This window comes from Scomber japonicus, chromosome 17 (genome assembly GCF_027409825.1).
Source record: "Scomber japonicus isolate fScoJap1 chromosome 17, fScoJap1.pri, whole genome shotgun sequence".
In the NCBI taxonomy this organism is placed as follows: Eukaryota; Metazoa; Chordata; class Actinopteri; order Scombriformes; family Scombridae; genus Scomber; species Scomber japonicus.
The window spans coordinates 14,002,946-14,028,230 of NC_070594.1; the positions used below are offsets into that span (position 1 = coordinate 14,002,946).

The 25,285-nt window shown below is 40.3% G+C and overlaps 1 protein-coding gene across 1 annotated transcript in view; it reads right to left on the reverse strand.

Moving 5' to 3' along the window:
• The window catches only part of mdga2a (MAM domain containing glycosylphosphatidylinositol anchor 2a), a 172,734-nt gene extending 163,948 nt beyond the window's left edge, over positions 1–8,786 (reverse strand). The window contains exon 1 of the mRNA XM_053336450.1: positions 8,714–8,786. Within this exon, the coding sequence (XP_053192425.1) occupies positions 8,714–8,786 (73 nt within the window). The remainder of the gene's footprint in view (positions 1–8,713) is intronic.
• Positions 8,787–25,285: the final 16,499 nt, after the last annotated feature.

The following is a 25,285-nucleotide window of genomic DNA, read 5'->3' on the forward strand; positions in this document are numbered from 1 at the left end:
ATCTTTTTTGCTATATCATTTCTCCTAGGTTAACTGCGATTGACAAGAGATTTTTCGTGATCTTGAGAAGCTGCAGCATTTATTTACTGACACACTGTAGCCTGTACATTTACTGCTAGATTGACAATTTACTATTAACCTTTTCCTCTCCTCCACTTGCATTCACCATCACTTTTCTGCCACTCGTTCAACCATGCATACGTATTCTCGTTATGCACTGCACTATTCCTTAACAGTGCTAAGCTACTCTTATGACAGTACCTTTCACACAGAAGTCCTTTGAAGAATGAGGAGAGGGACTCAAAACAACTCCACTAGGGTAACTAGGGTGCTTACACAGTGTGGAAGTGAAAATCATTAGTAGCCAATTGATATTAATGTGTATGTTGCATATGATTGTGTGAAATTTTAGCAGCAGCGCTCATTATTGTGCAGCAGCAGTGCAACACTGCAGAATGAATATAGGGGAAACACTGGTCTGTTTGTAGGACTGCCAACCAGGTCTCGCTCCTGTAATGTAGTTTTTGTCAACCACTCAAACTATGCATTTAACTAGTGGTGGAATGTAACTAAGTACATTCACACAAATACTGTATATCAGTACAGTTTTATGGTATTTGTACTTTATGTATAGTATATACTAAGAAAAATGTTTCCATTTTATACTACTTTAGGCCTTTAAAGGAAATGTTGTACTTTTTACTTTGCTACATTTATTTGACAGTTATAGCTGTAATTACTCTAATTAAAAGCACACCCACACAGTTGTTTTCAGTTAGTTTGTCTAACTAGACTTCTTGTTAGAAGTAAGTTGGGTGGAGCAAAGACTGTTCCACGGACCTTTTTGTTGGTTCGAGTTCCAGTAATTGAACCCTACAGCCTGCCACTGAACATATCAAGACCAAAACACACATCCCTGCTGGGTGTTTACTATGTAGCCTCAGCTAGTCTGAGCATATCCAGCGTTGGATTCACTCCTGAAGAAGTGCTGAAGAAGAGGAGTGCTTCACTGAAACTACTGTAAAAGTGGTTCTGATCTGGCTGTCACCTTGGCAACCTGAAGATCACAGAGTCTGCCTCACCATTAGCCCTCCATCACTATGGAAATAGGAGGAAACTAACTGTCTTCCATGCATTCTGCCTGGGAGTCTATGCAAAGAGCTAGAATCTAAATGATTTTTAATTGGCTTTAGTTAGAACTATTTGCCCTTCATTGCGTTTCAACTTGCTTTTGATAACCATTAATTTTATTCATTCAGTCTGTCCGGATTTGTAACTTGTTAATCTAATTTCCCCATTCATTGATTCATTCACCCATTCTATATGTGTACAGTATATGCTCATTTGTTAGCAGTTCAATAGTTCAGAGTTATAGTTATTTTATAGTTCAATAAATAACTTCATTTTTAACCAAGTTGTTATTTGTGTATTCCTTTACAGCAGAGATGGAGATCCCTGTATTCAAGAAATTTACAACTTTCAGATAAAAGTTGTTTGATTTGGTTGAAATTTCCCTTCCCATCAAGGGTGCTGCCCCATTTCTTATGAGTGAAAAATTGAAATTCAAAAACTAGCAATATCCATGCATATGTGAAAATGCCTGTGTAAGATTACTATGGATATGCAGGTGGTCATAATTAATGTAGTAATAATTAGTTTGAATGTGCTCCACCTTGATGAACCACAACATTAAAATTCTGCTGTACCTTAAAGCATCAATAATGACAAATCAATGGTATATAAAATTAAGACTCTTACAGGGTAACACTGCTTGATACTTGTGATGCTTTGAGCACATTTTTGTGATAATACTTGCATACTTATATACTACACAATATTTTAAATTCAGGACTTTTGTTTGTGATAGAGTATCTTTATATCCTCATGTTTTTCCACCAACACAGTGCAGCACTGCATAAACCCACCAAGTGCAGGCGGAACAAAAACAAACCTGTAGTAACACCTTAAAATGCAGTGCAGCAACAAGTTCAGGTAAAGTTACACAAGCTGTCACATTAGCTGAAGGAAACATCAACGATACATGTTAACAATGGTTGAGGGACCCAGCATTGAAGTGTTTAATCCACCAAAAGAAAAAAAAAATTAAGACAATTTATCAAACTTGCCAAACAAAAGTTGCACCCCAAACTCAATGTAACATCGTCAAGATCACCATCCATTATCTTACAGACTTCCAGAAATATACCATGGGATCTAATTAATTGCATTTCAGTGATCAATAACACCTGCATAAGAGATGTTCTGTTTTTTCATTTTTACTAAAACTGCCAAAAAAATAATAATATACAAGATTTTCTCCCACATGTAAAATTAGATGAATTATTAAAATAGATTATAAAAAAGAATGGTTGACAGTTGATGATAAAAATCAATTCAGTTTATTACCAACATGAATGTATTAATATTTTCACCTGAGGAATCAATAAAGTTAATCTTAATATTTTATTAATAATAATATAAAATACAATATTTTAAATATTAGAAATCAACTTAAGTTATTACTTCAATGTACATTTATGGATTATTTATTTTCATTTTTCTTATTCACTCTGCTGCAGTTCTACTTACTGTTGCAGAGTTATTTGCTAAGCATGTGTCCTTCTTCCTCTTCAAAACAAAACATGTGTCGTTTGTCTTTATTAGACTATACTGTGAGGGTAGTTGTGGAATGGGGACAGAGAAAGATATATGGGGATGAAATGCCAAAATAGTAGCCTGTTGAACTTGAACTAGGAGCTTTTCAATTACCTGATTGACATTCTGAACCACTGGGCCAACAGGACATCCCATTACTGACGATGCACCTTTTAAGCTAAACTGTATGATGGTCAAATTTCAACAGTCCAAAATGCCACTACATTCAGGAAAACCTGTCACAACCAACAATGAGGACAAGACCCAAAAACTACATGATGTGTTTGATCATGATTATATTCCTGGTCTTAATGTAGCACTATAAGCAACCACAGACAATCCATCCTCAAAGACAAAGCGACAGAATAAAAAATGTCTTATTTCCCAAGGTCCATCTTCAGTTGCAGTCAGTACTGCAGATATGGGTAGTATTTAAATATTAATCACTTGTATCCATCTACCTCAAACTATGTTAAAAGTGTGAAATATTTTAGGTACTGTAGTACCTTAATGTTGTAATGAAAATGACCAGAAGGGTGCAGGAAGGAAATACAACTCAAAGCAATCTACATCCATCATGAGTCAGTCAGCACAACTATACTACAATTACTGACCAGTCTGGCACCTTAAAGCAATATATTGTAAATGTAATTTATTGGAGTTGACCATGTGTCTGTCAACATGAGGAAATTAACACTATTACAAGAAATGAAATCACTACAGATAATAAGCCTTGCTGCTGTACAAACAAGACCAAGGTTGACATTCAAGATTTAAATCGTGTTTTTAATGATCCAGGTGATAAATGAGCACTCCATTAGAATGCCAAATGACAAAAGGAGAAAATATCAGTTGTGGTTCAGTGCTGATTTTCTCTGTGAGGTTATAGGCCACACTAGACTTCATTAAAAGTACAGAATTACTTTTGATTCGAAATAAACTAGGGCGCTAGGCCAGTCTAGTCATGCACCAGAACAGGAACTTAATGAATGGATGACTACAAGATCATTAGCAGCAGCTTTCTGTCCCCGGCACTGTACAGAGCAGGACAAGTAGCTCAGGGTTTGGGGATGTGGGCTTAACAGTTGAAGCAGCCAGCCAGGTTACAATAAGCTTCTTTGGTCCGTGGTAGGGATTTGGCCTTGAATGATCCAGAGGTAAATTGTGTTCCTGAACTCATCCAAATCCTCAAAGTAGAAGGAGGAAAGTATTATAACTGTTTATGATGCTGACATGTACAAAGTAGGCAAAGTTACATCATACTTTTTAAATGTTGAATGCAAATCATCAAGAAAACATGAACGTTCATTGTCATTCATTACATTTTGAATTATGCGTAAGTAAAAATGTATCTTCTGTGTGGTCACTGTGGGAGCTGAAATTTCCACAATCTTAAAGCTTACAGCTCCATTTTGCCCATATACCGCTACATCTTTCAAAGTAGCTAAAGGGAGCAGAAAGAGGGTGAAATTATTCCAGTTGAGAGTATCAACCTGCCACAGACACACACCTCACACAAACATGACCAAAATGGTTTCACACAGCTGACTAGCTACACTGGCAACTCAAAGAGATCAAATTTAAGGGGTACTTGATGTGATCAGGGTTATATCAGCTTTGATTTGTAGATTACAAATTTATAACAGAAAGCTTGTGCTTAAAAGTAGGATAATGGCGTTTGAAAGACATGGGCATTTACAAGACAGTGGTGGTGAAATTAAATTATGCTATTGGTTGCATTGTGTATCAATATTATACCAATATTGTGATATGAGACTAGATATTGTCATAATATTGGATATAGTAATATCACAATATGGTATAAATGTTTTTTTCCTGGTTTTGTTCTGGCTGTACTGTTATTTGTCTTTAACACACTAAGCCATTATATCCACATTACTGATAATTAATAATCAGATATTGCTAGATTTTGTCCATATCATCCTGCCCTAGTAGAGACTAAACGTCAGTATAACTTGGCCTCTGTTGCTTTATTTTTTACCATTTTTAAAGATCAGTGTCTCACAGGTCTCCCAGCTATTCAACAGGTGGAGTACCCCTTTAATTTGAATTTGGAGAGAATATGCAATCTGGTTTTCCAAAATCCACCACACTGAGAAACAGCTGTTCCACCTTAATTGTATTGTATTGGGGCATGAGAGTGAAACTGTCAAAGATTATCCAATGAATGCTGAACGCAGGACGAATGTACGTTTAAAAATTGTCTCTGCAGTGTATACTCAGTGCCAATCTCAGAGGACTATGTCTAAAGAGAAATGACATTTTGTATGATTAAGTAGGTGCTATCTGAAGCCCCACCCAGGGGTACGTCGTAATCCCTGATGTGCATCACACGCTGTTCCACTGAAACAATGACTTCTTCGGCTCCATACCCAACTGTATATCTGCCTCTGATTGAAGCACATATACCGTAGACATCCATCCACTGTTCTCTGGGGAACTGAGGGAGAGACAAACACAGCGAGACAGGCAGAGAGATAGGGACTGAGAGTGGGAGGGAGGAGAAGCGATAGAGTTATCCATGGTCTCATTACGGTGGGAAATGTGAGGGTCCCGATCCAAGGGAATGATGAAGGACTCTGTGGAGGAGGCCTCTAAGAACCAACAAAGACGGCTTTAGTTTCACTGGCAGAATGCATTTGCATAGCTTAGAAGCCAAAGCGTCTGAACCGGGGCTCATGAAAAGAAACCCCAGCAATTGCTTGGACTTCAATGCAAACGAGAGGGAGCGAGAGAGAGAGTGAGAGAGATGGAGAGAGAGAGAGGGAGAAGTGGGATGGGAGAAAAAGCAGTAGGAAGTTTTTCCGTTTCTCTTCAGTGGCATAGCACAAAACGAGATCAGGAACATCTGCACATCCCATGGAGGTTGTTGCAGAATGACTTTGATGCAAAGAGAACATACTGAAGGCGGTACATCTCCAGATAAAGTAACAACCAGAAAAACATTTCCATGCTGTCGTTAGAGTCATGTTCCATTGTAACTGTTTGATATTATTATTTAGAGCAGTTTAGCTGTCGGCAACATTTCACATTAATGCCATTTGAGACTATTTAGTGGCAGGTTTGTAGGTACTTCTTGGGATGAGAGTAGCTCCAAGTTCTGTAATAGAGGGGTGGCTAGTGGCCACAGATATGAGCAGAAGCTGAGATAATAGAGCAATCGAAGTTGGGTGGGACAGAGTGTGTGTGTGGTGAAAGGGATGAGAAAGAGAGAGACACACTCAGTAAAGAAAGGGAAAAAAGAGGAAAAGTGAGGGAGAGAGAGAAAGAGAAAGAGAAAGACCGGAGCAGATGTTGTACTTTAGTGGTGTCTCTTTTCCACTGTGGCCTGGAGTCATGGAGGGATGACTAGCCTTCATCAATCCTCTTTAATGACTCTGGCAGCACCACTTAACACACTAGTATGTGATTTCTTCATTACTACATCATGATACCACCATTTAGTCTGTGGCGATGACATATATACCAATGCTCAGGGGTAAAAATTATCATCGTAAAGTCTCATTTCCACAAACTGTCCCATTCATCTGATCTTAGGTCAATTTAGAAATCTGTGTGTTTGAATTAAGTACATGATGGGTTTTAATGGCAGAAAGCAGCTTGCAGTGGTTAAAGGAAACAAGGGTTTATTATTAAAATGGGTTTCACTGAAGAATAAAAAACTTAAAATCCAGCAAGTTAAGGATCTTTGGTTTTAAAGATATGGTCAAAGCATTCAAGGCTTGCCCTTTATAAAAACTTGATGTAAAACGCTAACACTTCAAAGTTATTGACACTGTCATGTGTTATCCTCCCTCTGCCCTTATTTCATTCAGTCACACACACTGCTGCCTTTCACCTGTGGTGCAAAATACTCATTTTCACTGCCCCCCGCCCCCCTCTTCCTCCCTCATGTGTCAAAACCTTCACTGAATACAATTGGGAAGAAACACAACATGCATGCTAATGCTATGCCACCATCAATAATAAATGCAGACTTTTGAACCTTGCCATTGCCAATAAATCTTTGTTCAGACCACCTCCCTGGATATGAGTGCATGCTTCAAACGTGAGGCATACAGAGGACTTCAGCTATAGTTTATTCCAGGTACAGTATCCCAAAAGACCTTTTTCCCTGTTATAACACTAGAATGTACAACAGCAGCAGCAGCAGCAGCAGCAAGGATGCAGGACAGATGTAAAGTGTTCTTTCAGTAAAATAGGTTGAAACACAGGGAAAAAGGGGGTGACAATGCTCAGGGAGTTAACAGACTGCACAACACACAAGCACAAACAGAGGCAGTCAAATGCACAAACTATTCCATCTGTTCTATCTCCCAGTCTCTTCGTCCATGCATACTTCTATGGCAACACATCCGAGCATTATGGGATATGATTCCTTCTAATGAGCTTGCGTCTTCATCTGCACGCACATGCTGTGGTATGGACAGCTTGCGCACACCAAGAATCCGCAGCTTTGATCTGACATTCATGTAATCGGTTTGGATGGTTAGCGTCATGCCCGCCTCCACTGAATATATATATCTCAGAGAGAGAGACTGGTTTAGAACATAGGGATATCAAATCAAGTAAATGCATTGATTTCTCTGGATATCAATGTTTGATGAGAGGCAATGCCCTCGGGCTTGAGCTGCAACTGTAGAAAACTCCAAACAACAACACCTACAGTCCGTACAAATCTTACACTGCCTAATGAGTGCTCAGAGGGCTGAATATGTGGTAGAAATCCATACTACACATTTTTAGATATCCATGGGTTGACTGTGGAATATCTGTGCAACAGGTGTAAGAGCAAGAGAGTGGTAATATGAACTGTGCACACACACACACACACACACACACACACACACACACACACACATATGAGCAGTCACGCTACAGCTGCCCTGACATGTGCTGTGATTTCTGAACTTATAGACCTCTTCCCTCCAGAGCAAAAGAATAGATAAAATCCTGGCACATCATTGGTTAGGTGCAGCACCATGACTGTTCCTGTCATGCTCACAGTAACAGTTCATTGCAGCATCATCTCTACACATACACACACACAGATCTTTTTTTAGTGCTTGGCAACGGCCTTCGAAACACCATCCCACACTTCTACTTGACCTCACATTCTCCTTGCACGGCCTTTGCGCCGGTCAGAGTCACTGTCACTGCCGGCAGGTCAGGCAGGGCTGCGCACCTCAAGGTTTCCTCCATGTCCCAATGTTAGTGAACATGAATCATTACTCCCTCACAGTGCTGCTGCTGCTGCTGTTGCTGTTGCTGCTGCTGCTGCTGCTGTGAGGATGACGACTCATATGAGACATCATCTGTGCCACTGGTTGCACAAGCAGACAGGGTAAGAGGCAGAGATGTGAGCTCATTGTTAAGTGTGTGTATGAGAGGAAGAGAGAAAGAGATTCAGACAGACAGACATCAGGAAGAGGCAGCCAGATAGATCCACTGCACATGGAAATCATTCATGACTATGCATTCTAAGCGCCACTGCCACCGCTCAACAGATTACAGCCATTATAAAAAGCCAAAAATACATTTGGCTTGATGTAACACAAGTGTCACATCTACTCTGAATCATAATTAACAAATGATGGAGGTGACCAGTCTGAGAGGCTAAAGGCTTCAAGACAAATCTACCAGGCTCTGTTGCAATAATCTATGAATGCACAATACTAAATTTAGCTTGCTCACCGACCAGAGTGAGTGATGGATTGGATGAGAAAAGGGGATGTGCATGATTGGCTACACACGCGTTTTGCTGTATAACCTCAGGGATCCTGCGAACATTTGGAGCCTCTCACTCAATCATGACATTCAGACCTGGTTTGTCACTCTTACACGGGTCGACGGGGCGTGCTTTTTAAAAATATTATTATGAGTCCTTGTTATTCTTTAGGGGAATAAGTGGCGATTTATGAGCGACCACTGTTTCACAAGGTCATGATCACATATCGTTTCAGCAGGAGCAAATTGCGCACAGCAACACACACACACACACACACAAACACAAACACACACACACAAACGCACTCACCGTACACTCCTTGGCAACGGATGCCCTCCACTATCAGCGCCAGCAGTCCCAAAACACAGATAATTAGATCCATCCTTTCACGTTAATCTGCATATCCAGCTCTCAATGGCAAGAAGTCCTTTCCCATAGACACAGCAGTGCTCCGATCCGTGCGTCGATGAATTCAGTGTCAGTTTTTAACAGACTCAGGTGGTGATGGTTTTGATGTCCACTGGCATGTAGTGAAAATGCGGAGCTCAGAGACGCCGCGGAGGATGCGGGGAGTGGGCTGCAGAAAGCCCGGCCTTATAACAAACAGCAACCTCTCCTCGACTCCAGGTAGGTGCGCTCCACTGATGCCGTGTGTCCCTGGACTTTAGCGGAGACCCCCGAGGCGCCGAACCGAGGTGGCACACAAGTGCTTTCGACTACAGGCAGAAGGAGGCTCGGTACACACGAACATAGCTCCTCAATTCCAGCTGTGGTCACGGCTCGCCCCGCGGATGCTGCTGCTGTTGCATGTTGTCAAACGAAGCCATCACCTCTGCTTCATACATACACACACAAAAAAACACTCACACTGTCAAATTCATACTGTTTTCACCATCTGGGCGACAAACTCGTCAAGCTGCTGTTACCGACACTACAGCTGAGGCTCGTGCGCTCTCACAGTCACATCACGACTGCACCCGCGACGCCGCGCGCTCGATCTCTCCCGGTGGCAATGGCAACAAGGGGAGGGTCCAGTCCGGTGAGGAGCGGGCGGATGGTTTCTCCACAGCTCCTCGGCGTTGCCTGGTGTTGTCTCAGCTTTATGAGACTACTTTCTAATGAATTCACGCGACGATGATAGCCGGATGTGCCCACCGTGGAGCAGTTGAGCATCCGTCACGTTGCGCAATACGTGCTACGGAGACCGAGTGGTACCGCAACCGGTCTGTGGCTACGTCAAGAGGTGCGTGGCTTCCAGCGCTCATCTGTATGGGAGGCTTCGCTTAGCGCCAGGAAAGGCATGAGAGGCGCAGCTGCTGGATGCTGAGAAAGAGAGAGAGCGACAGAGAGAGAAAGAGAGAGAGAGAGAAAGAGAGAGAGAGATGGGGTCTATGTGCAGACCCTTGCACATAGTCTACACTCCTGTCTGCTCATGTCTCACCATGCACCTTTTATCAGACAGGGAGGGTGATATGAAGTCTGTCATGTGGCATTCATGTGCTAAATTAGATGTCTTTGGCTTGAAACAGAGAGAGGTCTATTAGTTTATAAGCACACACTGCTGCTGCCCAAGGCCTACAACAGCCTATTTATGGCAACTTTTTAGCGACACAGAACTTTTAAAGGTAGGCTACAGCTAAGTGGTTCCCAAATGGTGTCCCAGCAGGCCCTCAGGGGTCCTGCTGGCAGTTCCAGCAAAATGAAAGATTTCATTTCATTACATTCAATTTTGCTATATCATGCAGCCAGAAATATTCCATTTAAGGAAGAACTATTCTGGCCACAGGTTACAGTCCTGACTAAATGGTCCTTAAGAATAGTGAATAGTCAAGAGGCCATCAGTTAAACATAGAGCACAAAACATCAGATAAACAGCAATTCCTATTTTGTGTCCTTGTAACTTGTCTCAACACCTCAGTCTTTAAATCAGAAAATGTACCAGAAATTAAATTTCTTAACTTTTTCCCCCTTGTGACAGTAAAAAAAAATACCATGTGAAGCACAGCATGTGTCCTCAGAGGGCCTCCTCCTTTTGGGTAACTGGGGAGGTAACTGCTGGGGGCACCAGTGGGTGGTTTGGCGCCCTCTAATGTTAATGCTTAAAATGAATTGATAACCAAGCAGCCATTGGTGATTATTGCCAGTTTGTGACTTGGTCATAACTTAGACTGCAAATGCTCACAATTTAAAATAAAGATGACATCATGATTATTTAATTGCAATCATTTAATTTCCATCAGTGTTATTAGGCTCAGCTGTCAATATCTGATCCTACTATGAGGACCACACAGTGGAATGGAGGAGTAAAATGAATTGAGCAGAGTTAATATTTGATACAGGCTATTCTAAATTTAATCTTAGAAACTAAATGATTAATTTTGTCTGTACATTTTATACCATCATTAGTGTGGCGACCTTGTACGCTGGAGTGGTGGAACAGCAAAGAAGGCAACTGTGATTTATAAAACGCTTTGGATTTTATTTTCTGCCAATAACTGGCTTTGTTTTATCTCAAGGTGTGTGGAATATAGAGCTCTATAATTTTATCATCACTTAAATTCAGGATGTCTAACCATCCCTTGGCTCTGTATCATCTCTCCCCCTCTCCGTCTGTCTGGTAGAGGATATGTGTGTCTGTCTTTTGCAAGTGTAAGAAAAGTGGCCCTTTCATGGCCAGATGAATAAATAAAAATCTCCATTCAACGAGTCATTTAATATTGAGTGTCCTCTTCAGTGCAAATTTCCTTGAAACGAATTGCCGGTTGGAGCAATGAGTTCATTTAATTGTCACTTTTTGTGGAAGTTCAACCAACTTCAACAGATACACTGACACTTTTCAGGTTAAAAATAATCAATAGTTAAGAAAATATTAGGTTGTGTCAGGACTGTTTTTCACTATAGTGCTGGAAAGGTAGCAGTTTGGGCAGTATTAGAAGTTGGCTGATTTTCCAGATAAGTCTAAAAACTTGTGTGGTTTGTCATATGGTGATGTGTGTGTAGCGTTGCTTATCTCCCATCTGCTTGCTGCTAATCATTTTGTTTATTACTGTACCTTTGCATCACCCATCCAATATGGACCGGAGCGGGAGACCACTGGGGAAGCTTAGACTTTTAACTTCCCATCTGTCTATTGTGGATAAGTCTGCTTTTCCCTCTTTCTGCCTCCTCTTTCCCTGGTGGAATATAATTCAGCCATTCATATCCTAGATGTCTAATGCTACTGCAGTGCACTGACATTGGAGGGAATGCAATTACAGAGTCCATTGCAAGTACAGTGTCTCCACATAGCATCATGGGGACACATCAGAGGGTTTATAAATATAATATGCCATCACTACCATTGAAGTTGGACCTGTATGACATTTCACTAAATTTATTCATACAGTGCATGAGGTGTTGGATATGGTATGAAACAAGACAATTTGGCATTTGGGGAAGCCTCTCTGGGCTTTGCATTCATCTTCAAACACAACATTGACGTCACAGTAAAATAGATGGCCAGGGTTGGCTAGAGAGGAGTGTGTATTTGTGTTTGTGTGTATGTGAGTGTGTGAGAAAGGTACATGAGAGGGTGACGGCTTTGGTGCTTTGACAATATTCTGCTCTGGTTGGCATCACACATGAGCAAACCTCAAATGGAACAACGTGGATTTTTCCATTTCACTGCCTAAAACGTCTTTTAACAGCCAGTGGCCACCTGTGGAAACTGTTCTACTTGCTTCCACTTCCACATACTCACTTTTTATTTTGTCCGGTTCCTGTTGCTTCATTTAAATTGTATTGCATCACTGTTCAAATGTGGCATTTGAAGCGAATGATTGCTTCTATCTAACAAGACATGTTGTTTGGCACACCCTGAGGCAACTGTGAGGTAAAGATTACATCGCATGCACAAGCATAAAGTACTTAAATGACTCCAGCAAACTGTAATTATATTTTCCTCTGAACAACCTAAAGACTCATTAAGCATGCTGTTGCAATCTGTAACATCCAGGGCACAAGCACCCATGGGGGTATTGTATGTACATTTTTGGCCATCACTCAAAAGCTGCCAAAGCTGAGTTCCTGCCAATCCCATATGCATATTAAGTAAAGTATACCGACTCACAAGTCACACCCAGCTTCCCCTCCAGTGTGCCACTGTTGACGAGTGTTTCACTTAGAAAATAGGTCACCTAAAAGCTGGCAGAAAGATTTTTAGGAGGGACGAAATGTAAAAGTGGGCAGATGATTTGGCTTCTCTGTGTCATGATTCATTTCCAGTGCAGGACTGGCTTATCCGAGTGTAGCTGGAGGGAAAGAGACAGCGGATAAAAATGCCTCCAACGAGCGCATCCGTGACTCTCTTCAGGCTGTACTTTTAAAAAGACATAAAATGCACTTCTTTTTTTTTTTAATCTTAGCATTGCGGAGTTAATGCACACTAGCTCTGTTGATAATCTAAGAAGGCAACAAACAAGTTTGTTTAAGCTAATGGGATCTAGATCACATCTGTTGTTAATGTTCTTGCATGCCATTCCACATGAAAAGAGCTGACTCCGTTTAGACTCTGTGTTTTTAGCTTTCTGTTGAGGAAGGCATCATCCTCTTTTAGCGCAGTCTTTTAACACGGACCAGTGTAGGATCTCATGCTGAGAGGCAGGCCTTAGCCTGACTATAAAAACAAAAGGCAGTTCTGACAGGCATGACGTGTGTTTCTATTCTACAAATGTTCCCTCCGACACCCCCGTTTTCCCTGGATAGCGGCACTCTGACACACTCAGTATTCACGGCAGCAGGGAGCCTGTCGGCAGTATTTACACACATAACTGGGGTGAAAAGAGGTAGATTTCACAATGTGGTGCAGCGGTTCATGGCAGCTGGTATCAAGATGCCGTCAGAATCCAGAAACCACAGCCCTTTATGTTGGTCCCCAGTGAGATATCAGGGCTGGTCTCCACAGAGGTTGAATTGTCAATGAAATCATTGAAGTTGTGATAAGTTACCTGCAGACTTGAAGCTTTGTAAAAACCACTTTGTCACCACTGCCTCAGACAACTGGAGTAGTAGGGCTCACAACTGTGGTCTAAACACGTCTGTAAATCAAGATTTTCTATTGTCATTTGCATTTCTCAGATGAGGACAGCAGAATTTTTATGACACCCTTCAACACTACAATCTGATTAAAATCTCCACAGATCAATTACTTCATCTGTCTATATACTGTGATTAAGCGTTAACCATTTACAGTATGTCTCTCTCAATTTAGCTGTACAGCAGCTATCCATTTTTACACGGGTAGAACTTCCTATTGGCCTATTGATCAGCCGGCTCCTGAGTGATTCGTCCCAACTCATCAAATTGATTCTGTCACAGCTGTTTTGGTGAGACAGCACAGACTTAACATAGCATGCTCATTAAGCTGTATGAACCTACTGTTCCAATTAAAATAGGCCAATACCTGATAATGCATACATACAGCTGAGATTAGTTTTATATTAGAAGATTATGAAGCAATAAATCAAATAAATAAACACAAACTACAGCTGAGGCAAGTGAGAGTTAAAAGTTTTGCAGGTTTTGGTCACAAACCAAAATACTATTTTCCAATTCAGGACTTATAAACATGAGTTTAACTTTAAATTAAATGAGCAAGTTCACTCAACTTGTTAAATTATGTTTCTAAAGTAGCATGATCAGCATATTAACAGACTTCCCAGCATGCAATGTTTGAGAGTTAAAACTCTCCAAACCATTCTTTTCTAGTCTGAAGAAAACATATCTGATATAAACTTGTCTTTTAGTCTTGGTTGTTCTAAATGACAAGACAAATTTAAATCACAATGAAGATTGGTGTCATATATTCAGTCCTAACACCTGTACACTTCTGAGTCACACAGAGGGGTCACTTGGGTTTTCAGTTTATTGGATACATTTCTACCTGAGTTAACTTAATTCAGTGAGTTTTACATTTTCAGAGCTCATGAGACTTTTAACTAATTATTCAGCTGAAGCTACAATATCTCACTTTAGGTAGCAGAAAAATATGTTTCTAAATTGAACAAGCTTGTAATGGTTTATAGTGTGGTTCAACCGACAGACCACCATTCCAAAAAAATGCCCTTTATTATGTCTCAGAGCCCAAGGTAGCAGATTAAAAGTCCTTGTTTTATCAAACCATTCGTCAAAATCCAAAAGTATTCAGTTTATCATATATATACAAAGGAAAGCAGAAAATCATTACACCTACAGAGCTAGAAAAATCATTAAATTGATTAGTAAAACAGTTGATTAATCTTATGCTTACTGACTAATGTATCAAACAATTTTTTATAGTTGTTAAAACAATATAATTACTATGTACACCAAGTTTTAGAACACCCCAATTGTTCCAGTTTTTTATTGAAATTCAAGCAGTTCAAGTCCAATGAATAGCTTGAAATGGTACAAAGGTAAGTGGTGAACTGCCAGAGGTAAAAAAAAAGGTAAGGATACCCAAAACTGATATGATGAAATGATACAAAAACACTTAAAAACGTTGGTCTTCACTACAGAGAAATTGCGAATAAAGTCAAGGTGTCAGTGAGTACAGTTTCCATCATCATCAAAAAGCACTCAGAAACTGGGGGAAACTCTGAAAGGAAGAGGTCTGGCAGACCCAAAGCCACAACAGAGTCAGAAGGAAAGTTTCTGAGAGTCAACAGCTTATGTGATAGGTGGTTCACAGGACAACAGCTTCAAGCACAGCTTCATAGTGGTCATAGTAAGCAAGTCTCAGTTTCATCTGTGAAGAGAAGACTTGGAGTTGCAGCAAGAAAGCCATTGCTAAGACGTCCAAATAAGAAGAGGCTTACCTGGGCCATGAAACACCACCAATGGACTACTGAAGACAGGAAGAAGGTGTTATGGACTGATGAAACAAAATTTAAAATATTCTGTTCATCACGCAGGAGTTTTGTACGCTGTCGAGTTGGCGAAAGGATGGTTCCTCAATGTGTGACATTAACTGTCAAATATGGAGGAGGAAGCTTGATGGTCTGGGGCTGTTTTTCTGTATCCAGGGTCGGCTACCACAGCATTCTGCAGCGCCATGCAGTACCCTCTGGTATGCACGTAGTTGGTCAGGGGTTCATCCTACAGCAAGATATTGACCCAAAACATAAGTCCAAGCCATGCCAGAACTACCTTAGGAAAAAAGACCAAGATGGTAAGCTAGAATTTTTTATTTTTTTTTAAAAATGGAAAAATTGACCGGTAGTATATATCATATAACTATGTTGTCATGACATACTTGTACTTGATTTAATTTAGTTAAGTTCAATTTAGTTAAATTTATTCGTAAACAACACATGATTACTGTTGAGTGACAGATGCCATCTAACAGCTGTAGTTATTATACCACAGATCACTGGCACAGTTGAGATTACGTTTATATAAATTGACAAATTTCCTCATGTAGAGGTAGTGGGTTGGTTGGACAGTACCCTTTAATCTTTTCCACAGGAGACTGCTGTTTGTTTCCCATTTCCAACTGGGAGTTTGACATTTCCAACCAGGTGGGACAGATTTTAAGAAACAACGATTGCCCCCTAAGCTTAACCCTGTGATTATTATTGTTGCCATGATGATGAAGGTCACCCAACTTTAATGAAGTAATAACTTTAATCAACAACATGTTTTGTTTTTTGTTTTGTTTTTTAAAACAATGATTTGTCACAGTTTTGGAGAGTAGAGACATATGATCTCATTGTGCTGATTACTAGTGATAGATTGGAAAACGCTCCTATGTGTCGTTCTAGGGTGCACATGGTCAAACTACATAATTAGTCACTTAATTTGGAGAACTTCATGGTATAAAATGTCAAGAATAACACAATTAAGTTGGTAAAAACTAGAATCGTATGCGATTAAAGTGAGAAAAATCACATTAAGTAAACCTCACTACAATTCATCATAAGATGATTGTTTAGCATTTTGTATTAAAAGTAAAGATTTGGTATTTGGAAATTCACTAATGGAGGGAATTCTGTGCCCTAGAGTATAGATGTGAGTATTTCAGTGCGGAGAAACAAAACGCTGGTATGCTGTAATATTGAGGGAAACAATCAGTATGACTTTAAAGTGGCTGTTTGTAATGAGACAAATCACTTGTAAGGGAAAAATAGTTATAATGAGAAAATGATTACATTTCTTTTCTCCTGGTGGCACAGATACACTGCCATGTATTTCTACTGCTGGGTTTATCACAAATGCCATGATCTAAGCAAGTACAATCGGGTTCCCAATTTAAACTCCTTCAACTGCATAGAAAATGTGATTCCCACTTTAGTATGCAGCGCTTCTTGGCTCAGTGTCTGAGAATGTAATTATCTTTCTGTAAAGATGGTAAAGTGAAGCCCATGTTAGCCTTTGTGTCCTTGGCTGCACTGGGGCAGGAAAATAAATCTTCAGAACAGATTTCATTCTGGGTACATTCATTACACCGCACATTGCACTCGACAGACAGTAAATTACATTACTAACTCCACCTAAAATTGCAGGTAAAGAGTGACAGAGAGGAAATCCTTATTCAAAAGGAAACTTGTGGTATTGGCTCATGTCTTTGCATGTCTCTCATCAGCACTAAATTACACACTAGTCCATCCTCTATCCCTCTGAAGGCCATTAGTAATCACTGATTGTACCTGTGTCAGTATACAAACAGATGTAGATAATTGGGTGTTTCATAAGAAAGATAACATTACAGTGTAATTATTTTCTTTATCTGCAGCAGATCCTGTGCCTGATACTATGTGAAAGCTTCGTTGTGAATCGGAGCTCTCTCTCTGATACATAGTAGGGCCAGGGGCAGCAGAAGAAAGCAATGAAGTATGGGTAAAGTGGTGTGTGTGAATGAAATACAAATGCCACTCCATTCACCAGGACAGAGTTTGCCATAGATATATGCCCAAATGAAAAAGGGCCACAATCACTTTAGGCTGAGTTGCGAGCAAACAAATTAATTATTTATGAACAATGAATATTGCATATTGCTCTCAAAATTGTTGTTGCTTCTCCTTCATAAGCCTCCAGATTTGATTTACACGGCTGGATATTCACTTCCACGGAACGTGAATTCTAATCACTTTTGCTTCGTAGGCACATGGAGAAGGAAAAGTAACCAATATGTAGCTGATATCTGTGATACAGCGTGTGAAAAATGTTCTTTTAAGAAAATGTTCGATTATTCATTTTCTTGACATGCAACATAAACATGGCCCATCCACAGGACACTGAAAAAGAGTTTTCACCTTGGGCACATCCGTGGCCGATAAGCAATGTCTCTCCAGTGGAATCGCATCATGTTGTGTCCCTTACTTTCACCCAACATTGCCTTCTGATGTGCCCACTTTAAAAAGTAATACAGTGGTCAAACAAAGCTTGAAACCGCCACTGTGTAACCATTGGCTTTTCTATTTTTCATTGTGGTTCAGATGTAGGCTACTAATGGCTCTGCCATCTGTTCACCCGGTTGTCCTTTAAATTGTTTGCTTTGCTATTGGCTTAAAACAAAAACATGCATGTTGAGTTCACAAAGCGGTTTATGCCCGGACGCAATTGCTCCCACCAACACCAAAAGATTTTGAGATCTGAGCAAATGGAGGTTTGATTCTTAAAACCTTGAGAGAAGTACAAAGATTGTCAATGCAATAAAAATCAATCAAATGTTCTGTATCAAACACATAAATCAGTTTTACAGTTTGTTCTTTATGTACTATTAAAATATAAGAGTACACTCTTATATTCCCTACATTTTATAGATAAAGGTTTACCCTTCCATCAGTCTCTCCATCTTATGTAACTCCTCAGGGTCTTGAGAGGGCAGCAGTCTATCCCAGAATGCATTTGACAAAAGGCAGGGTCAACCCTGGAGAGGTCAGTAGTTTATTACAGGGCTAACACATATAGACAGACAACCACATTCACACCTACAGGCAATTTAGAGTTTCCACTTCACCTCACCTGAATGTGTCTGCACTACTGGATGAAAATTGAGCAGCCAGAAAAAACCCCACAGAGTACACATGAAGAACATGTGTACTCCACAGGCCGACAGCTGACTAGGTCAGGTTCAAACCCAGGACCAGTGATTATGCCATTTATCATTTCATGTTTATTTAAGTATAAAGAAACAAATGAGTCACAAAGCTTTACTTCCAAATGGTCTATCTTTTTCAACCATTATATTTAGCTCAGTGAGGTACAGTAAGTTAGAAATAATCATTACTGAATTATTTAACCTGCAGTGCAGAACTTTTGTCTTACCTTTCTGGCAGTGAGATAAATAGTTAGCTGGATGTAACTACAGTTATAGAAGTACAAGCATGACTCAGTCCCCATTGCTACTGTTGCAGTCGTAACATGGTGGATACATTGTTTTTAGCATCCCAACCAGTGTGAACTTACTAATTTCACTTCCAGAATCTGATCCATTTGATCCAATAACATTTGGAAAATCTGGAAGAGCTGCACGATTAAATTATTTCATGGAAGTTAGCCGGCCCAGGCAGCAAAAGTCTCTAGTGCACAAGTCTCTAGTGCACATTATCTTTGGACGCCCTTCAGCTCTGGCAAACCAATCACTACCAGTTTACATAAAATGCATCCCTTCCGGTGTGCCTAAATCCACATTACTTCATTTTTGGCCACTTGGGGGCAGCACAACAAGCTGTAAGCACAAGACTAACATATTATGAGAATGATATGGCAAAAGTGTTCACATACAGTTGCCAATTTATACACTACCAGTCAAAAGTTTTAGTACACCCCAATTTTTCTAGTTTTTTATTGAAAAAATACAAGCTTACCATCTTGGTCTTTTTTCCTAAGGTAGTTCTGGCATAGCTTGGACTTATGTTTTGGGTCAATATCTTGCTGTAGGATGAACCCCTGACCAACTACATGCATACCAGAGGGTACTGCATGGCGCTGCAAAATGCTGTAGTAGCCAACCCTGGATCCAGAAAAACAGCCCCAGACCATCATGCTTCCTCCTCCATATTTGACAGTTAATGTCACACATTGAGGAACCATCCTTTCGCCTACTCAACAGCGTACAAAACTCCTGCGTGATGAACAGAATTTTTTAAATTTTGATTCATCAGTCCATAACACCTTCTTCCTGTCTTCAGTAGTCCATTGGTGTTGTTTCATGGCCCAGGCAAGCCTCTTCTTCTTATTCTGACGTCTTAGCAATGGCTTTCTTGCTGCAACTCGAAGTCTTCTCTTCACAGTTGAAACTGAGACTTGCTTACTATGACCACTATGAAGCTGTTGTCCTGTGAACCACCAATCACGCAAGCTGTTGACTCTCAGAAACTTGCTTTCTGACTCTGTTGTGGCTTTGGGTCTGCCAGACCTCTTCCTTTCAGAGTTTCCCCCAGTTTCTGAATGCTTTTTGATGGTGATGGAAACTGTACTCACTGACACCTTGACTTTCTTCGAAATTTCTCTGTAGTAAAGACCTACGTTTTTAAGTGTTTTTGTATAATTTTCAGTTTTGAGTATCCTTACCTTTTTTTTATTTAACCTCTGGCAGTTCACCACTTACCTTTGTACCATTTCAAGCTATTCATTGGACTTGAACTGCTTGAATTTCAATAAAAAACTGGAAAAATTGGGGCGTTCTAAAACCTTTACATCTGGCAGACAAGGAACTACATTGGCATTAATTTAGAGTTGTGTTTCTGTCAACCTGACAAACATAACATAAGCTGTTTTACTCTCCATCAACTCCTTAGCTGCTGATTGCTTCACTATGTTCACCAGCTAGTCGCTAACTTTGTCTATCTGAAGTATGGTGCTAGACAGGCTGAAAACAACTAATGTTGATGACAGCTATGAGAAAGAACCAAACATTAACTTGAAGTCCGTAAAACCACCACAAGTAACTCAAAGAAGCTAAAATGCTCCGTATAGTGGAAGGATACGACAGGGTTAGGTCAAAATTCCCTGTGGGCTCTTTACTACAAGTGACTCCTGTTATATCATACATGGTATTACATTATTAATATAAAACATATTATCAGCTTTAATCTTGAACAGTGATAAGGAACAGAAAATGTTTTTACCGCTCGATACCTGCTTTATCTACCTGAACAAAGAGAGATAGATTTTGGGATGAATAGAACCTGATATACAATAACAACCTAGGCTTGTCTGGACTTCACATCAGTCAAACGTTGCTGCAGGAATGGGGTGACAGCAGCAGCCAAAAAATATCTAAGAAGACAGAGCCTGAGGGAATGACCTCTTTGCAATGTGTCAGGAAATTTTAGAAGTGAGCTACTGCTTATTTTATGGCAGGTGATGGATATGTATTTGACCAGCTTTTTCGTTCTTCTTTCTTTTTTTGTTTGTTACATGAAAAGCTTTGCTATCTCAGGACTTTGACTGTCAAGTCAGTGGTTGAGGAAAACCCTTTGTTCATCGCACAAGCTGTCATCATGAATATTGCAACGCTCAGCAGCTCAGTGATGATGTTAGTCAAACTCAATTTAACATCAATTTAAGTTAAGGTAGCTTCTACTAAATAAGTAATAATAATATATTAGTATATATTTATGGTTTAATGAAGAATAGTGGTAACAATTGCATGGTTATATTTACTTTTAAGCTTTTCTCCTCTGCTACATGAATGTTTGTCTCTCAAGATTTACTTTACTCAACCTTCAGTTAAGTGTACTTTTGGGGATGTGATATGAGCCGACTTTAACATGCTCTGCCAACATTTCAAATATTCATGATGTTGTAAGCGCCTCAGTAACAGAAAACCGGTTTACCAAGGTTGTCGAAACCCCATCACACACGCGTCGCCTCTTCATCCTCATCTGAAAATTCAAATCTTAACCGAAGCAATACCTGGGATGTGATCGGCTCTTGGCACACAGCTGAAATGAAAAGGAAGAAATATTTCATTCAGCAACGATTTCTTTCTTTGGCGTGTATTCCCAGTCTTCTGTGTCTACTTTGGCGCTCGTTACTGTGTCCAAGCAACTGAAAAGCAATTTTAGGCTCATCAACGTTACTGTATGTGTGTGAGCAGTAGGCAAATTCTCACTCACTAGATTTTGTAACTGTAAATTTTGTAACTGTAAGTCTTCCCGCGGAGCTCAGTATGAAATTAGATTGAATCTTTTCTGAGATGCTGATGCAAATTGCATCTGAGATAAAGCCGGTGTTGTCTTTCACATCACTACATTTGGATGGTGTGTCGTTAGCATGTATGCAAATTTAACCTCGCAACGTGGATCTTGTAAGTACTTTAACTGAAAACAGTGGGCGGATCAATCAACTCTGTCTTTCCTTTATAAGTATGTACTTATTTCCTATCATCATTCAACACATTTTCCGGCTGTCATTTAATTGCTGGGCAGGCATCCAACACCGTAGACTTATACTGTATGTTGCTTATAGAGATAAAATGAGAAGAGACACCAGTGGCTGCAGAATGGGGATATAAATGCAAAGTTGAAAGAGTATAGGATTTGGCAGTTTGACAGCCTGAACTATAATCGATTGTGACTATTTAAAAATTGATTACTTTAAGCTGTTTTATGAGAGTTGCTAACAGGACGATGTGTAACTTTACTATACCTAAAGCAAGACGGGAATAGTTGAGCAGGCCCCATTAAAATGAATGAATACCAGCAGCAAATCATGACCTTTAAGTGCAACATTCCTCATATATACATGTACATCATGTACTGCGTGTGAGCTTGTTTGTAGCAGTGTATTTATGTCTTTGTGTGTGTGTGTGTGTTTGTTGGTGGGGTTAGGCATTGAGTGTCTGGGGGTATGTGTGTCGACATGATGAGTATGTCTCTGGAGAGCACAGCCAAGCAGAACTGTGATATGTGGAAGGGGGCCTAATTATGGTGTGATGCGGGTTCAGTGTGCTGCCCTCAGCACTGCTGACCAGACACTTCTAATGGGACACGCAGGTGCCAAAGAACATGGGAAAACACGAGGAGGGCTGCTTAATAAATAGATAATCACATCAGTCTCCCTACTCCTCCTCTCCGGCTGATTAAAGGCTGCTCAGGCTGGGCTTCATTAAAGAGCAGAGGAAGCATTACTCTCACTATAGGAAACTGACCGCAACGACACCTGAATGTGCTTTACTCATAAAAAGGTTTCACTGATTATTTTGTTGTTATCATAAACAATTCTCAAAGCAATGTGGTGCTGGAGATGCTGGGGGATGTAAGTGTGCCCCTGGATGAGAGAATGGGTAAAGGAGGCCATCTGCAATGAATTACATTCACCGTCTGCATACAAATCGGAGAGCTGGTGACTAGGAGGCAGAGAGGCCGACAACAGATTTAACATCTCAGTGAGCGGATGAGGATGGTGCAAGTTGGCAGCTCCAATCTTCTCACTCCCCCCTTCTACGCCCTGCCTTCACTCAGCCAGCCTCCCCGATGATGATGGTGGTGGCTGTGGTGGAGCGGCAGCAGTGGCAGCAGCGGGCCAGCTGGCGTCCCATTGGAAGGGCAGGTTGGGAGGGCAGCCAGGCTAACTGTCAGAGGCCTGCCAGCGCTGCCGAGGTGCCGGACGGTATCCGATCTGCTCAACATGATGCAGTAACAGGAAGCACATACACACATGCGCGCGCGTACACACACACACAAACATACAGCAGATTTGTATCATTTAACACGACTCACTGACTACATTATATACCTCAGAGCCTTCAGTTTAAACTTCATCATAAACAGTAAACTTAATAAATTTATTTCAATTGAATTGCAGTCATCAGAACACAATAGTCAGTAAATTAGTTTGATGCTTTGATATAGTTTTGCAATTTCGATTCTGGTGAATTTGCAATGTTAACCAGTCACAAACCATCTTTACAGTGCTGACTTTTAAAGGATGAGAGAATCCAGAATAGAGGAAGCTATCAAATTAGCTGTGTCACACTATTCAATTTTATTTAATCCTGCTTTGCTGAATGATAAGCAATGCCGACTGAATCCATATAAATTTTTTCACAAACAATAATCAACCACAACCCACAGTAGCTACTGCACAGCCCACAAGTGTCACCAAGCTTCCTGCATCAGTAATTTAGCATAAATATGTGAACGAATCTACTGTGCCACTTTCTGTTGTGACCGTGTGCTTATGCTAATTCAAACCTAATAATACTGACCTCAAAGCTAAATCAAATACCTGACTAGGGAAGCAGATCGTCAAACTACACTGACACATCTTCTTCATCACTATGCAACAACCACACAACCACACATACACATACACATATATTGGCGCTGCTGTCACAGTCTTTACACTGGGGCAGCAACTAATGATTAGTTTCATTATAGATTCATTTGCAGATCATTATCTTGATTCACAAGTAAATCAGTTAGTTCAGAGAAAAATGGGGAAAAAAATTCCCATCGCAGTTTCCCAGAGCCCAAAGTGATGTCTTTAAATGACTTATTATAAAAAACACATTTAAGGAGCTGGAAGCAGAGAATCTTTTTTGCCATTTCTGCTTTAAAAATGACTTAAATTGCTTCATCACAAACACATGCACAAACAGATACACACGAGACAGAATGTATTATTATCTAATTGATGGCAGAACTTCATTCTGGAGTATATATATTAACTTTTTTGTTTATGGGCACAACATATCTGCAAAAAAAAATATATTTGGATTTGAATTTGTAACCTGCTGTTTTAGATTAACTTGGCGAAACTTGAACTAGTAATACCATGCGTAATGTTTAAAATTCAAATAGTGTTATCAGTCTTCTCTTGTCTTTGTTTTGCATATCCCTTTTCACACTTTGACAAAGTCATCCTCCTGTGTGGCCAGTCTGTCTGTCATGTCTTCTGTTTGTCAATCTGCTCCTGTCCTTCCTCATCCCCGTCTAGCTGTCTATGTGTCAGTTTGTCTCTCCGCTCATTAACAGGGTTGTGTCTAGTGAGGCTCAGCAGACATTACATGCGCCATCTATTTGCCAGATGTTATTGCTTACATGGTGGTGATTTCATAAGGTGCTGTGACAATTTCATTAACTTCGGGGAAATCAGACTCTCTTTCCCAGAGAAGGAGAAAATGGAGAGGCATAGGGGGTTCGGAATCTGAAATGCTGTTACATTAGCAAGATGGGGGAGGAATACATCACCATGGAATTATCGAGCACAATAGATGAGGCAGAGCCATTCTCCTCTATTTTAATGAGATATGCTACCTGCAGTCCTAGGCTGTAGGTAAATGAAAGTGCCCCAGGATGGCATGCTGAATTGTTACTGACAAGAACTTGTCAGTAATCTGTTAGCAATGTGGCTGATTCTCCTATCGGCTCCATGATGGATTCAAATTTGCAAATTGAGAGACATGGGATGATATCAGACGTATCCCATTTCAGGGACAGATTGTGCTCTCAGAGTTAGCTTACTTTAGGCCTTGGAGAGGAGAGAAATTGCATTCTTGTGCTGGAGCTCTGTATAGTCACATGGTTAATGGGGTTTCAGAGAAGGCAGAAGATGAGGGTTGAAAGCCCTCCCTGATCACATTACAGTAGTCACATATCGATCTTGCCTCTCTGTCTGCTTGGTAAAGGTGAACCAGCAAGACATGATGCGTTTAGCAGCTCTTTCCCCAACCACTTGCCCAGATGGAGAGCTATTAATGATAAAGGTTTCATCTAAGGTTTCCCTGGAAGAGCTGTTTACAAGCCGACTTTCTTCACGCTGAATCTAAAAATTACAATATGCAACATTTTTTCTTCAGGTTAAGATGTGCAAAAATAAGTTGTTTTCTCCCTGTCTTTATCACGTTTGAAGACTATATCTTATCTACTATGCACACACCTAGGCAGAGTTGTGTTTCCACAGAAGTATGCA